The sequence below is a fragment of the Sander vitreus genome, chromosome 5 (assembly GCF_031162955.1).
Source record: "Sander vitreus isolate 19-12246 chromosome 5, sanVit1, whole genome shotgun sequence".
In the NCBI taxonomy this organism is placed as follows: Eukaryota; Metazoa; Chordata; class Actinopteri; order Perciformes; family Percidae; genus Sander; species Sander vitreus.
In genome coordinates this window covers 24,234,621-24,250,161 of record NC_135859.1, presented here as the reverse complement: position 1 = coordinate 24,250,161, position 15,541 = coordinate 24,234,621, and the positions used below count along the sequence as shown (strand labels likewise).

Genomic DNA, 15,541 nt, shown 5'->3' with positions numbered 1-15,541 from the left:
CAGGAGTAGAGGAGACAAGTTGAAGAAAAAAAGGTACACTAAAAATTTCAATTATAAGGCTTGACTTGAAATGCAATGAACATCACAGATTAGTATTGGATGGTATAAGAGTTTAAGTGTAAGGATGTTTGTTTTTTTGTAGTCTCTCTCTCCCAATCTACCAACATTAAATCAGCTCAACAGTTGACCTAATTTCTAACGCTATAAAACTGGGAGGCTTTTCTCTTTGCTTCTCTCGCTGTCTCAGAAAGAGACACTGAGTAATCATGCCTCCATGTCCTTCCGTCTCACCTAATTCCCCTTTCAGGTTCACTTATCCATTTCTTTATCCACAGTTGTCTATTTATTGACAGAGAGAGCACCAGGTTAACCACAAATTCTGTAATGTCTACACAGCTTCTCCTCACCTCTGTGTGATTGATCAGATGTTGACCACACATGAATAAACTTTGGTTTTTGACCAAATACCAGCAAAAACTAATTACCATTAAATTCAGCTGTACTTTATGTTTAGTGTCAGTTAGCAAATTTTAGCATGCTGACAGGCTAATATGATGAACATAGTAAACATTCCCTGCTAAACATCAGCATGTGAGAATTGTCATTGTGAGCATCTTGGCAAGCTGATGTTAGAATGTTGCTCTAAGCCTCACAGAGCCACTGGAATGGGCTCTAGAATAGTCTTGTGAAAACACTGGTCAACTTTCTTTCTTTCTTCCTGCTTTTAAAATTTAGCTGTTGCATATTTGTGTTCATTTATTTATTTGTGGGCCTTTATCGTAAGCACCAAAGTATCTGAGGAGTAGGTGTTTCATTACATGAAACGGGCAAGATGGTGCGTCTACTTCAAGTTTGGTAACCTTTATTAACCACAAGTAAAAGGAAAACAGCATTAAAACATGTCAAATTAATAGTGTGAGCAATGTATCCCCCATTTAAACTTCAGAAATGCATTAGCTTTCATTAATGTTTACATAAATTGTTAAGCTCCCAAACTGAAACCAATAAAAATGATAGTTGACCGCAGTCCTGCAGTGTTTGACTACATCTTAACTTCATAGACAACAGATTTATTCAAAAGTTTAACACGACCAGAGATATCACAAGGCAAACTGATAGAAAATACAAGTTCCTTTCCAACTCTGAGTAAGTAAACAAAAAACATCACTGTGAATGAATCACAGTTACTGATTTGCTAGTTATACACACAAATGCCAGGCTGCTATTGCCGTTGTGCTGATTGATAAGGTTACGGTTTTCTTATCCAAATATGATTCAGTGCTCAAATAGTCCAACAGCAAAACCCAAAGATGTTTCATTCAAAGTCCAAAACATCGGTCTCCTGTCACCATGGTGCCCTCATCCTATTTAGTACAGTAACATTAGTGACGTTAGTGAACTTGATCAAATTACATGTACTGTATGGATGCATGAACAGAAAACACCTGTATCCTTTTAGATACACTTGATGTATTTTCATTACACATAATGGTTTGGTCATGAGCATGACATCTCTGCCACAGACTTTTGGTTCTTATAAATGAGGCTACCGATCCCTCACTGCATTCCAAACTCAATTTGCAGAGATTTTCCTAAGGGATAAATAACTCGACATTAATTGGAGAACTCAAACTTGACTGCAAACTGGAGCACATACTCACATACAGAGGCACTTTCCTCCTGCTCAGCTCCATCTGCACAGCAACTGCAGGCAAAGATGGACATTAAACAGAAATGAAAACACACCAGTAGCCACGTGACTCCTCATTACTTTTTTGGTTATTTCGGTTATTCTGCCTGCTCCTCTGATCCTAGAGATTATCCAACCTAATCCATGCCTAGCAGAGTCAGAGGTTCTCCAATGAGACAGGATCATCTTTTGATATCAAGTATTTAAATAATGATTTTAATGATGCTTTCTACCTTGGAGTGGAGACAATATCAGAACACCAAATGTGTGTGTGTGTGTGTGTGAGAGAGGACTAAAGTAGGAAATCGATTGAGTTTCAGAGCTGCAGGGTTTAGATCTGTTCTTTATCAATGGCCACTTCTTAAATTGGACACAACAGCAAGGTCTTGACATAACCTTTTTTAAGATATCGTTTCCTGTGCAGTCACATTATACGTTTCATTTACATTCATAATTATGTATTTATAATCCAAATATTAAAGTGATCAAAGGCAAAGCATGAAAAAAAATCAAGAGGAGAGAACTTAGTGTAATTTTGTAAGTGTGCTAGTTTTATGAGTGCTCATAAGAGTTGGGGTATTAATGGCACTAGATTGCATTTTTATTGTTAACACGACAGTCTAGCTTTAGGAACATTTGTGCTTTTTTTTTTTTTTAAATAATTAAAATGAACTGAACTCATACTTCTTGACCTATTTAGCTGCAGAATAAATTTGAGGCTCTTTTTACAAGGCTACATTTTACCATTTGACCAGGGTTGACACGTTAGCAAACTGTCAATAATATCATAGGAAACAGACACGTTGAAAAAGTCAAGAGCTAGTACAAAAAGGTTAATGATTATTGACGAACCTACCTTAACAGGAGCTCAAACTCCGGCAGAAGAAACCAGACAGTCCGCTTTAATTTAGCAAAAAAGAACACCTAACTCGCATACATCCTCCTTTTGCTAACTGCTAATTCAAGTGTCAGTCTTAAAGCTACAAGTTGAGAAATGGCGTTCAGTCGGTGCCACTGCTGTTTCCAGTCTGAGCTGCAGTCCCTACTGACCCACAGCATCCTCTGTCTGTTGATGCTTTCTGTCTTCCGCTAGCTCAAATGCAAATTCCTCCATGTGAAAGTTAACCGTTTCTTTGAGGTTACAGCGACATCCAGTGGAGGGGGATACAACTTCATCATCATCCCTACATCTTGAAATCTGTTTTATTATCAGAGACTTGAGCCGATTTGAACACAGTTATGATTAGACAGTTTCAGTATTACAAAGATTTATTTTTATCTGGTTATAAAACATTTGCCAATGCCAAATATTATGAAAACACAAAGCAGACATTAACAGTTAAATCATTCAAACACACAAGCATGCACACCACATTTACTTTTGAAAGTGTAATGACAATACTTCCAATAAAAACAACCTCACTTCACATTCACACAACCAGAGATTCTTCATACAGTAAAGCATGTTCTATGTGTTGCCTGTTGTGTTTACGGTCACGCAGAGTTAAAACACCAGAGTGAGCCCATGGGTTTGTAAGTCTCTTAAAACCTGTACCAAAATGTTTGTTTGGTAATGTCGGTAGTTTGTGTCTGATGTTTCAAAAAGATGTTTTTAGAGTTGTAAAGGCACTCTAACCCAGTCTAAAGCCGCTCCCCCCGCTACAAGCCTCAGGTGGCCTGAACCTGTGGTCTTGAGATACTCGATTCTCCCTGAGCCAGGCCATTAGCCCTGCTGACGCCAGGGCATGGCATGTCCTTCCTAGGAAGGGAGGAGGCGAACATCGTGTCCAACATGCCCAGCACCTCCAGGAGGTCCTGCTGGTAGTCAATCTCTCTCTCCAGCAGCTCCTGTAGACGCAGCAGCTGCCGATCCACAACTGGCGACTGTCCGATTACGGATTGATAAATGTCCAGGATCATCTCAGCCGCTGTTACGAGGACAGGAGCAAACCTGGAGTCAACTACGTTCCTGGAGAAGAAACAGAAAAAACTAAGTATTTATGTTGCAAACTATTTCTGCACGTTTGGATGTACAAGCTACCAAATCCAATGCATCCAATAACACTTTATATCAACACTTGGTAAAGTCTACTTGAGTAATGCCGTTTTATCTGCTTCTTACCCTATGAGGAAGTTGAGCAACCGAGCGAGCCCCTGTTCATCCCTTCCTGCCAGAGCATTCTTCAATGTTCCTCTTCGATCCAGCTCCTTTATAACGGCAACTGTGATCTCTGGCTTTCTCAGTCTTGTCCACGTCTATAAATACAAGTAGCATGTGTCACAGCTATCATACCGCAAATGGAACAACTTTGAAAATAGAAGGAACCTCAAGAAAATGATGCCAACTGATTTATTATTATTGCTAATGTTATAAATACATTAAATGTATACCTCCAGAGCTGTATCCAAAGCCTTGGATACATTAAATTTCTTGAGCTGCTTGTCATATTTGGCCAAATGCTGTTTCACTGGCTTGCTGACGAGATAATCATCCTGGGAAAAGACGGAGAACCAAGAAATCAATTAACAATGGTGTGGTGAGAAAGAAAAGCCTTATATAATGACTCAGTGTGCAGAAATAAAAGGCGTTAGCCAGGGTCAGTTTTACATTGTCTTTTGTATGATTCAGTCAGCACATTTCTTTTGGGAATAATCACACATGATCACATCATGTCTCAGACTGTTGACCTCAGCTACTGCATGATAACTAAATGTAAACATACCTGTTTAGGGACGTAGTTCTTCCCTTTCACAAAAACACGATATGACGGCTGTCGTCTCTGTTGGCCGGAGAGTTCCTTCGACTCTTCGAGGCTTTTCCTGTGTTTGATACTCAGGATACTATTGGTCATACCCACAACGATGGACTCATCATCCGGCTGAGGAGAAAGACACATTGATAGTTTTACTGTCAAGAATTCCAGCCCTGAGCAGAAATAAAATGAGACAAAATCTACATAAGTTCACTTTCATGACTAGATGTTGATAAGTCTGTAATATAGTTTAAAAAGGTTGTCAGAATTCTTGAGATCATCATGAAATTCAGTCGATGGATCACTCAAGAGATCATCATTCAACAATTCCTTTAATACAAAAGTGCTCCAGAAGACAATCATTTTTATAGGCCATGGCTACAGCTGGGACAGCATTTCCTTTTAGGAGTGTAGCACTCTGAGGTTGCACATTGTGTTCTGGAAACCCTACACCCTCATGCCATTACCGAGGAGAGGATGTACCGTTTAATCTCTAAATCGATTAAAATCTCTGGCAACACTAGATATTTCTATTGCCTGCTGCAGAAACTGAATCTGTCACCTCGCAGTCTCAGAGCTGGTCTCTCAAATCACAGCTCCCTCTGATGGTGCACCTCAGATACAAGCTAATAATTGATCTCTCTTTTTTTTTTATGTGCATGTTTATAGGCCAGGTCAGCCAAATAAGGCGTTTTCCCATCTCGGGTGATGTAATCAGCTATTGTGCAATTATTAAAAATGTTACTTCACTTATCGGAACCCACCTTTCTATACCTAATAAAACACAGAACATCAGAGAATAGTGATAAAGGGTAAAATGTCATTTCTTACAGCCAAAGCCAGACTGAGGATGGAGGCAGCGTAGTCAAAGTTGTGGACCACTTTATAGTTTGTGGTGTTGTACACCTTTACATGCCTGAAATACAAACAGAGGCTCTCCATTAAAATCAGGTGTATATAAAAAATACTTATCAAATAAGTATGCAACTGTCCTAACAGATGAGTGCTATGTCAGACACGCATGCTGTACATACACCTGTCCTCGTACCTGTCCAGAGAAGCTGACAGCAGTCTGTGTCCGCTGCTGCTGAGACACAAACAGGTGACAGTTTTGTGATGGTTCTTCAGTGACACCAGAGGCTGGCCTCCTTTTAGCAGATCCCATACTTTCACATGGCGCCCCCCTAAAGAGAGTGAAAAGATTTTTTTATTTATTTATTTATTTTTTTTTAAATGTCCTAAATAAACATTAGTAAATATAATGTAGCATGTGTGTATGAGTGCAGTCGTTTGCAGAGAGGCAATAGTGTTTTTTGTCCTGACTGAAGTCACAACCAAGCATACAATGGACTTTGTCCTACACAACAACCGGTGTCAACCTGAACAAGGCACGAGGGACCCTTTCAGTGCTGACACACTAGACAAATTAGTGGTGACGAAGGTCGCCCCGCGGCGCCCGTTTCTTGGCCAAAAAGCTGCCTCTGAACACACTGAAAAAGACTACAGTCGACAGCTAACTAGCACGTACATTCTGTGAAGCGTTGTGACCGAGCAGCCCTCTGCGGATGGCTGGCTAGTTGGCTAGCTTGCTAATTCCATCCAACATGCCTTCATGTGCATGGGTCATTTTACAGAAAATGAGCCAAACTAAGTTGTCATTATCTGGCAATAGCAATGTGCTTTCCTACACTGTTAAAAGAGTGTGTGAATAAAACATTAGGTTGTTAAATGTTATTAGTAGCTAGTATTTATTACTAGCTATCTTGCTTGCTAGGGGGCTCAGTTCTCAGTCTAGCACCAACCACGGTGCAGAGAGGAAGAGAGGTCTCAAGTAGTACGGTAAGATTTACAATACAGTAAATTATTTTATGACTTTATTTTGTAACGTGTAGATATGTAGATCTTTTAAAAGACATGTTTATGTTGAAATAAATACACCTACACAAGTAGTTTTTTTGTTAGATATTAGAATAGTTTGAACCTCTGTTTTTTTAGAAGGAATATTCAAAAATCCTTTTTGGCCAGTGATCAGATGAAGATGAAAAATGACAAGAGCCTTCTGTGTGTGCCCTGTGATTGCTTGCTTTCATAACTTTCGCTTTTCTTCTTGTGCACCGATTCACTTAAGCTGAACAGCCAATCAGAGAGGTTCCTCTCACCGAGGGACTCCGACGCCAATGGTCAGGGACTCCAGGCGTCCACTTGTGGAGAGATGATTTGCCAGATGGATAGGACTGAAACAAGTAACACTTTCTCACCGTTTCTATATAAAACAAACAAAAAGCCGAAAAGGGTCGACAATGCGGGACCCACCGCAAAAACTAGGGTCACGGTCTTCCTCGTGTGTCAGCACCTTTAAATTCTAATCATTAAACACTAGTAACATAATCTGTGTTTGGTCTGAAAACCAGTGGGCACATTTTCTGGATGCGCTGACTGAACACGATGATCAGAATGGCTGATTACCTGCAGAGACGAGGAGTCCCTCAGAAGGATAGAGGAGCAGACTCTCCACTGGCTGGCCATGGTCCATGGTCATCACACTCTTATCCGCTCTGGCATCAAACAGTTTCAGCGTGTGGTCATAAGATCCTAGGATAAAAACATCAATTGCAAGTCATGCAAAAACAGATCACTTTCATCCTGGTCCTCACACTTTCATATGCAGTGGCACTCTGTCTAACAACTCAATAGCAGAATTTGGAGTTTACTACTACTACTACTACTACTACTACTGACTTAACATATTCATTATTCAGTTATTCTACTCTTCTTTTAAAAAAAATAAAATAAAAAAAAAGATTCATTAAATAGAAAATTAAAAGACTAGTCAAAAGCCTAATGTTGGTCGATTTTGACTGTGTTAAATCAGTTTAATCTAAAAGTCACTGGGACAGATGATGTTCCTAGTGGTTCTATTGAAAAGGTTTACTGATCCAAAAAGTATGGCATGCTCCAAACATTGATGCTAAAGTTAATTTACTGTCCTAACTTTCACTTCACAAATTGCCTCCATCTCACCAGTAATGAAGAGATCTCTGTTGAGTTTGCTTGTGACGCCACAGCGAATGTAATCTGTGTGTTCTTGGTAGGCGTTGAGCTCAGTGGCATTTGGGATGTCCCAAAGTCGACAGGTGTAGTCGTCGGACCCTGTGAGAATCTGGTAACGGTCTGAGGTAAAGTCTGTGATATGTACAGCCCTGAACAGAAATAAAATGAGACACACACACACACACACACACGTCAGTGTGCACTTTCACAGCCAGATGTCATTAAGTCAGTAAGCCACTTTAAAGGTTGTCAGAATTCTTGAGATCATCACAAAATTCAGTCGATGGATCACTCAAGAGATCATCATTCAACAATTCCGATGTTCAAATTAAGTCTATTTTCATTAGGCCAGGACAGCACAACTAAAACACTATCGGATGGTGACACGTGGAATACCTACTTTGTGTGTCCTTTAAACATCCTGAGTGCCACCTTGCCACTGACATCAAACAGCCGGACCACAGAGTCCTCACATCCCGCCACGAGCAGCTGACCGTCTGACCTGAACCTCCCACAGTATGCAGTATCTTTAAAACGTGTAAATGTCTTAACAGGCTCCTGGGAGAACGGCCCGTAAATGTGGATCTGTAGAGAAACCAGAATTAGAATGGGAAATGGCATACTTACACTTTAATTATTCAGAGGACTGACTGGATCTAGAATTGTTTTATAGGAGGTTAACACGGATCAATTTAAATAAACACAACTATGCTGAATTCACACAAGGAAAAGCAACATACTCTTGTGAATGCTGTCACCGCGAAGTTATGCGGAGCCACTGGGGAGAAGTCTATGTTTGTGATTGCTCCAAATTCTTTTATCTGGACCGGAGCCTGTGAGAGGAGATTTAAAGATTGAGAAACAACGTTAGGGATGTGCTTTTCTAGCTCACAGTAATATTAAGACAGTATATGAAAATATGCGATAACTTTGTCGAATATCGCAATAACGATATTACTTGCGATAAATAAACAGACATTAAAGTGTGCTCAGTTCTGCTTCAGTATTCTGCTAAAATACAACAAATTGCTTGTTGAATTTAAAAGAAAATGAAAGGAAGACATTTCCAACATTCTTCTATTGCACACATTGAACATTGAATTGAATATCAAAGGCACCACTAAAAAAAGAATAACAGTTACATTATTAAGTGCAGTTTTTTCTTTTAACTAAAACACTAAATCTTGGGAATGTTTTTCGCGATATGTCGCAGCCTTTTGGGATGTCTATATTGCGCCAGTTGATATCGCGATGACAATAAAAAAATAGATATATTGTGCAGCCCTAGTATACAGTAGAAGAGACTCACCTTGTAGTTTTTCCAGTACAGTGTGTCTTGTGTGACTTTCTCTCCAAGTTTAGGATAGACTTGGACTTTAGTAGGTTTAAATGAAGCCATTTCTGTGCTGATCACAAAATAATCAGTCTGGTAAGATACAGAAAATAAAAACATGGATATTACCATATAGCAAGAGATATGACACTTGTTAACCTCTTAACCCTACTGACCTGCTGGTATGTACTTTTATACAAACTCTTGATGTGCAGCACAACAATGGTCAAACCCAGACAAATGTATTTTTCATTTTTGTTGATAAAACAACCCTTTGATTATTAAACTCCGTGTAAACATGATATAGCTTCAATAATGAGCTGGAACAAACATACACAGAACATGATGATTTTTTTTTTTTTACAACATTAAAGCTATTTAATTCAAAATAACAGTGGGGGAAAAATGGATCTTAAGGGGTTAATAGCTTAGCCAAGATTGCTTTGATCCCAACAACCGGCAAAAAGAGGTAATCAAATTCAACAACATGGGCTGAGTGGCAACACTCACACTTTTTAACCTAACAGCATCACAACCCACCAAACTATGCAATTCGTAAAAGCTAACGTTAAGCTAACGGCTTCACGACAGTCGATTTCTTCACCAAGGTTTATTATTGCGCTCAATAAAATAAAATAAGAAAGCTAGTTAACCTTTGCCTAATTGTTAAAATTACACTACTGTTAACGTTACTTGTCCGAAAACAAAAGCAGCTTATTAGAAAGGAAACCTGAGTCAACGTGTTCAGCATACTAACGTTACGCTTTGGCCGCCTAGCATTTTCTACTTAAGTGCATTCTGATGATTCTCACCTTTGAACGAAAACGTCCGTGAGTGCAGACGTATTTTTTTTAAAAGTATAATTAGTTGAAATTAGATGATACCGATGTTTGTCGTCCCAGTAAACCAAAAGTTTCTCATTTTAAGGAGTTATCACGTTGCCTCTCGGTGCACTGGAGGACGCCATGATTACAACGTGACTACTTCCGTTATGAATGGAATAGCTTTATTGTTCACTGAAAGGAACACCTTTTTTACATATTTTTTTATATTTTAAATGCTACTGGCGGCGATCCTAGTATTTAAAATGTTTAATAGGACTATATATTTAATAAATTTAACTACTTTTTTTTAAAATAAATTCACATTAATTTATTTTCCTTTTTTGAACTATGCTACTGATTTGACCTATTTGTGTGTGTTTATGTCGTGAATAGTTATAGTTTATTAAAAGGTTATTAATAATATGTTAAGTGGTTGTTAAAACGTTTTTATAGCTATTACCGTACAAATAAAAATGCTTTTGTTTTCAAAAGTTTCAAGAGGTCACTACTTTTAGTCAGTTTTAAAAAGCAGGTTCGTGCGGCTCGTCTTCAAACACCTGACCGGATAGATTTTATTATTTCGAAAAACACTAGAAATTAAGATCTAAGACGCATTTATTTATAAGCAGAAATTCTGAAAAACTGCGGGCACATCCGGAAAGTTATCGATCTGAGCACATCACTTCCGGTCTTCACTCCTTTCTCTGAGCTTCTATCGACTGTGTGACCCGCGTGTTTACACACTCCCAGGTCAGTTCACGTCTCTGTAGCCTTTTTAAGCTGTCGCAGCCTCATATAATTTTGAGTTCGCAAAAAAAGAACAGTTCCCTGAGTCACATTACGTGATGCGGATGAAAAGGTCAAATATAATTCTCCCGTTACATCAGTTTTAAGAGGCCCGAGCTAGCCATTTAGCTTGGCTAGCCTACAAACCGACAGTTCAGTTGTCATATTTTCTGAGAACCCGGGTTAATAAAATACACTTCCCAGTTTCGGTGGCTGAAAGGTCAAACATCAGCCCACAGCACATCTTCTCGTAAGGGCACACTGGGAAAAGTAAGCTTCTAAAGTTAGTGTTCTAACTGAGCTCCCTTGCTAGCAACCAAATTTAGCTGACCACCTCTGTCTGATTTAAGCAGAACTTGAGTCGAGACTTAAAAGTGTGCATCTATTTTTGGGCTTCTGGCAGCTGTGCATTCTTGCTCGTTTGCTGTGTCAAAAGGCAAAACGACGGGGGATTTGGGGGACTTTTTGTTTTGGCACTTCTGTATCTAATAAACTGTTGAAATCACTCATCTAGCTACAGTTTCATAATTTGCCAATTTGCTAGTCATTAAATGTGACATGTCACATTACACCATTTTGCATTTTTCTCAATTATTGGTTCTGTTTGCAAGATCAAAACTATTAGTAACGTTATTCACGTAGATGAGAATCAGGATTGATGTATTGGAGTGTGAAATTAATGTGTAATGACTGTTAGTGCTTTCATATGGCTCCCAGTTCTGTGTCTAGTGATAATTAGTTTTTAGGGGGGATTTATTGCCTTTATTTAACAGGACAGATTAAGGTAAGAAAAGTGTGTGGGGGGGAGAGAGAGAGGGGGATGACATGCAGCAGAGTTAGCAACCCTTTCAGCTGCACGCCTTGTGGGGATACATCCCATGACCCTTGATAGATCCTCGGTTGAACCAGAAGGGGTTCTGTCCCTCGTTGGTAAAGGCCGTCTCAAAGCCCTTAATTCCACTCCGAGGATGGAGCATCGAGGAGCTATAGGCAAGGAAACACGAGAGCAACCTTAGTTCCCGGAAGCCGTGCAGCTGAAAGGGTTGCTAACTCCATCCAAACAGCTGACAAGTTAATGTCACACATCAGAGGAAAGGACGTCTCATCCCCCTAAAACCCATTTGCTCGTTTCCTCTCTCTTCCCATGATTTCCTCGCCTCTCTCCAGCGCTTCCTCGGTGGGACGGACTAAGACGCGAGGAAGGGAGGCAAGTGGAGGAGTCAGGGATGTAATTTAAAGAAAGTGAGATGCACTGCCGGAAGGCCGCTCTCATGTATCCTTGCCTATAGCTCCTTGGTGATCCCTCCTAGATGCTCGGTCCTCAGAGTAGAAATGAGACGGCCTTCACGGAGGAGGGACAGAACAACTTCTGGTTGAGCAGAGGAGCTATCAAATAAGAGACGAGATGCAGCCATGGTTAAACATAATTTGCTTTATCCGGGAAATGTACTTCTGTTGATCCCGACTTTCCAAATGTCTGAAAGTTGTGAGCAAACATAAAATTTGATGATGTGTATGTGTTGTTTCCCGTGTTAGATGAAGGAGTCGATAATGAACCAGGAGAAGCTCGCCAAACTGCAGGCGCAGGTCCGCATAGGCGGCAAGGTGAGTTCGGGTAAATGCTGGCAAATGTCTATTATTCAATTCTTGTCATTGGGTTTTTGGTTTATGTATTATAGCTCATTTTTGTGTACTGTAGGGGTCAGCCCGCAGAAAGAAGAAGGTGGTGCACAGAACAGCAACAGCAGATGACAAGAAGCTGCAGTTCTCCCTCAAGAAACTGGGAGTCAACAACATCTCTGGCATCGAGGAGGTATAGCAAATTATTTCTGAAATGGACAGCAACAAGTACGCAGACAGGTCTGTTTTCATGACATTGATGCTCCTAGGACTGGATTGTGCACTTCAAAATTTGAGTAATACATTACATGAAACAAGAGGCCGAAATTGACAATAGTACGCCTGGATGAATGATTAGATTCTTATTAAATGGCGTTCTTTAATTGCTGTTAAATGTATTTAAAGCATTAAGTTAATTCATTTGCAAAGAAAACGGCATAAAAAGTACGTATGTTTCATTTTGTTGCATAATCCTCTGAGACTGACCTTGAACACCTCTCTTCCCTTTCCCCCCCCATAATTCCCGTTTGTGTTTCACTGTAGGTGAATATGTTCACAAACCAGGGAACAGTGATCCACTTCAATAACCCAAAGGTTCAGGCCTCCTTGGCTGCCAACACATTTACGATCACAGGACACGCTGAGAACAAGCAGCTCACAGAGATGCTCCCAGGAATCCTAAACCAGCTGGGGGCCGACAGTCTTACCAGTCTCAGGAGATTAGCAGAGACCCTGCCTAAACCAGGTACCTACAACACTCTTTACTCATCTGTTTGCATGTATTAGTAGTTTTGTGTACTGTATTTAAACAATTTGCTGTTTGTTCTTCTTCCCCCTAATAGCTGGAGAGAACAAAGGCCCCATGGTTGCTGCTGAAGAGGAGGAGGATGATGATGATGTTCCAGGTAAGCAAATTTACACATACCCTTTTAAAACCAAGATTTGCATTAGTTTATTATTAATCTTAATCTTTAATGTAGTATTAAAATATTCACATTATCAACAGTCCAGAAAAGGCTGACCTTTGCATATACAGTATGTCTTGTCACATGGAACGTGTGATCTCATTATATCTAAAAAGTTACGTTTCAGTGTATCTGGGTGTGTATTTATGAATATCATACAAGTCTCTTGTCACGACAATATTTATGGATGAATTCAGAGGGCTGATATTTTTTGTTAGATTCATATTTAGTAATTAAGTTTTATTTGTATGCTAAATCTTGTGCTCATTGAGAAATGTCCTTACCTTATTTGTCACTGTTTTCTGTCATCCGCCCCACCTTACCCTCGGTTTTCGTTTTCAGATCTTGTTGAAAACTTTGACGAGGCTTCAAAGGACGAGGCAAACTAACGATCACCAGCAACATTTTGTCATCTTGACTTACCGTACTTTGACACAGCAGCATTTTGTAATTGTTCATCTCCCTAATTCCTCTGTGGCTACAAACAAAAGTAGCTTTTTAAATGTAACTTTGACAATTGGGCAAAAACAAGTAAAATTGACTTTTAATGGCACATAGCTTACTCTTTTTGTTTGATTTGCCTCATTCTGCAGTACAAGTCAACTTATTTAATTCAATGGAATGTGCAAACCTTTTCCTTTCACACGCTGCCTCTCCTGCATTGGGATGCCCACACATCAAACATGTATTGGTGGAATTAATCATGTAATAAAAATTACATTTAAATTTCTCTTTTTATTTTTTTATACAATTAATGGAAATACATGTTTACTTTGTTGGTTTCATTATATTCAAACTCATGGTCCTAGATTTCTAAATGTCCCCAGGGGATTAGCTAATTGAAATTAGGGCTGAACGATATTTTGTTTCATCGTCTACATCGCGATGTGCGATAGTCCTATCACAGGACGTGCAATGTTAACGCTACAATTATTCTGCTGCTTGATAGTAATGTAAACTTTAACCGTTTTCCTTTAAATGATTGTTACCGGCCGACCCTTCCCCTTTAAGAGACAGGTGGCTATGTGGGCAACGTGGGAATGTTGTTTGTCTTTATGGGAAGTGAGGCTCTCCCGTGTGTAGAAAAGCACCGTAAGCGGCAGCTGTCGCAGACACAGTGATGCTCTTCGATGGGTAATGTACAGTCAGTGTTTGATGTTGGCTGCAAAGACGAAGTAAATCACCTGATTAAAGCAACGTTATCACGATGTCTCCCGGCCTTCTTCTTACCACAGTTGCCAGAAAGCTGCTACCAGCCAGGCTTAAGCTAATAGTTAAAGACCCCTTAAAAATCAAGGGGTCTGTCCCAACTAACGTTACGGTTCGGAGCCACGACGCTGGAAACAACACTAATCTACAACAGAAGTCTGATATAACGTAATTACCACTGATTTAAGTGGTACACAGTTTGTTGCCAGTGCGTGACATGCAGGCTCTGCATGCACAGTAAACCACCAATCACAATCATTGTTAATCAATTTATCAAACAAAAGCAGGCACTGTTAGTCGACCACAACATGACATTTAGAGGAAGCAACATGCATGCATTATTAATATCCACGTTAGCCTTGATTGATAGTATTATATGAATATGGTGTCATGTCAGTCAACCAGTATATTGAACTATCTAATTTCCCTCTCCAAAATCACTTCAGAGGAGTAGTCGCAGCGCTACTTGCTTTTGTGTTTGTAAAGCAAGTTCAAGAAAGACTGGTTCACATAAGAAAAGTTCCTTTTTCATTTCTATTTTTTTTTATGTAGACGTTATGTCCCCTACAAAATCACCCCATTAGTTGAGAATGGTTTATTTCCAAATAGAGCTATTTATGTCATCTTGTAAAAATGTCTTCTTTTTTTATATCGCAATATATATTGCAAGAAAAAATATATCGCAATGTCAGTTTTTTTCCAATATCGTGCAGCCCTAATTAAAATCATTAGTAATAACTACTAAACATTTAATTCTTTGTCATCATTGGCTGTGCAGCTAAGCACCATGTCAGTGAGTGTAGGCCACAGTCGACCTGTGATTACAGCAGTACTGCCGTGCCATCAGAAGCATTTGACAGACTTCACAGCCCAACACACAATCTTATATTCTTGAGTGTAAGTGGGGAAAAAACCAATAGCAGCTTGATAAGAACCTTCAGGTTGCAGTTAACCCTTGTGTTGTCTTCCTTTCAACCTTGAAAAAAACGTTTTTTGACGCCTTTTTTTCACAATTTGTTTTTGCTTTTTCCAACGTTTTAAATTTTTTAATTTTTCTTCTATACTTTTTCAGCGCTTATTTCTACGTCCCATATTTTCTGATATAAAACAAAAATTTAAAATGGGACAATGTGACCCGAAGTCAACACAAGGGTTAAACGTGTAGTGTAATCTATATTTACGACGATTCCTTTAGGGGATTGCTCCGGTGCCACTGGATGTCGCTCACCTTCTGCTTCCTTTGTGCTGGCATTCTAAACTCCGGTAGATTTATGAGGACTATGGTAAACTGCTCCTCAGATCTCTGCAGG

At 39.5% G+C, this 15,541-nt stretch overlaps 3 protein-coding genes across 7 annotated transcripts in view; 1 reads left to right on the top strand and 2 right to left on the bottom strand.

Annotated features, from left to right (window-relative positions):
- The window catches only part of LOC144518457 (rho guanine nucleotide exchange factor 28-like), a 41,754-nt gene extending 38,972 nt beyond the window's left edge, over positions 1 to 2,782 (bottom strand). The window contains exons 1-2 of the mRNA XM_078251164.1: positions 2,547 to 2,782; positions 1,662 to 1,705 (exon numbers count right to left, since the gene is read on the bottom strand). Of these exons, the coding sequence (XP_078107290.1) occupies positions 1,662 to 1,694 (33 nt within the window). The 5' untranslated portion in view covers positions 1,695 to 1,705; positions 2,547 to 2,782. The remainder of the gene's footprint in view (positions 1 to 1,661; positions 1,706 to 2,546) is intronic.
- A 159-nt stretch (positions 2,783 to 2,941) lies between these two features.
- utp15 (UTP15 small subunit processome component) lies at positions 2,942 to 9,805 on the bottom strand. 3 transcript variants are annotated; one of them, XM_078251157.1, is made up of 12 exons: positions 9,640 to 9,805; positions 8,804 to 8,920; positions 8,235 to 8,327; positions 7,895 to 8,079; positions 7,465 to 7,643; positions 6,910 to 7,035; positions 5,492 to 5,627; positions 5,275 to 5,359; positions 4,414 to 4,569; positions 4,082 to 4,183; positions 3,813 to 3,946; positions 2,942 to 3,659 (listed from the first exon to the last, which is right to left on the bottom strand). In XM_078251157.1, exons 2-12 carry the CDS (start codon positions 8,891 to 8,893, stop codon positions 3,359 to 3,361), a joined length of 1,587 nt encoding a protein of 528 aa, XP_078107283.1. In that variant the 5' UTR covers positions 8,894 to 8,920; positions 9,640 to 9,805; the 3' UTR covers positions 2,942 to 3,358. The 3 variants fall into 3 exon arrangements, with proteins under 3 accessions (XP_078107283.1, XP_078107284.1, XP_078107285.1); XM_078251158.1 differs by having other exon boundaries at positions 8,804 to 8,900; XM_078251159.1 differs by having other exon boundaries at positions 8,804 to 8,895.
- A 489-nt stretch (positions 9,806 to 10,294) lies between these two features.
- Positions 10,295 to 13,748, top strand: LOC144518453 (transcription factor BTF3-like). Of its 3 annotated transcripts, none has more exons than XM_078251155.1 (6): positions 10,295 to 10,401; positions 11,974 to 12,042; positions 12,137 to 12,250; positions 12,601 to 12,802; positions 12,900 to 12,962; positions 13,365 to 13,748. In XM_078251155.1, the coding sequence occupies exons 2-6, from the start codon at positions 11,974 to 11,976 to the stop codon at positions 13,409 to 13,411; spliced, it is 495 nt and encodes a 164-aa protein (XP_078107281.1). In that variant the 5' UTR covers positions 10,295 to 10,401; the 3' UTR covers positions 13,412 to 13,748. The 3 variants fall into 3 exon arrangements, with proteins under 3 accessions (XP_078107281.1, XP_078107282.1, XP_078107280.1); XM_078251156.1 differs by lacking the exon at positions 10,295 to 10,401 and adding an exon at positions 10,480 to 10,707; XM_078251154.1 differs by lacking the exon at positions 10,295 to 10,401 and adding an exon at positions 11,567 to 11,644.
- The last annotated feature ends 1,793 nt before the right edge of the window (positions 13,749 to 15,541 follow it).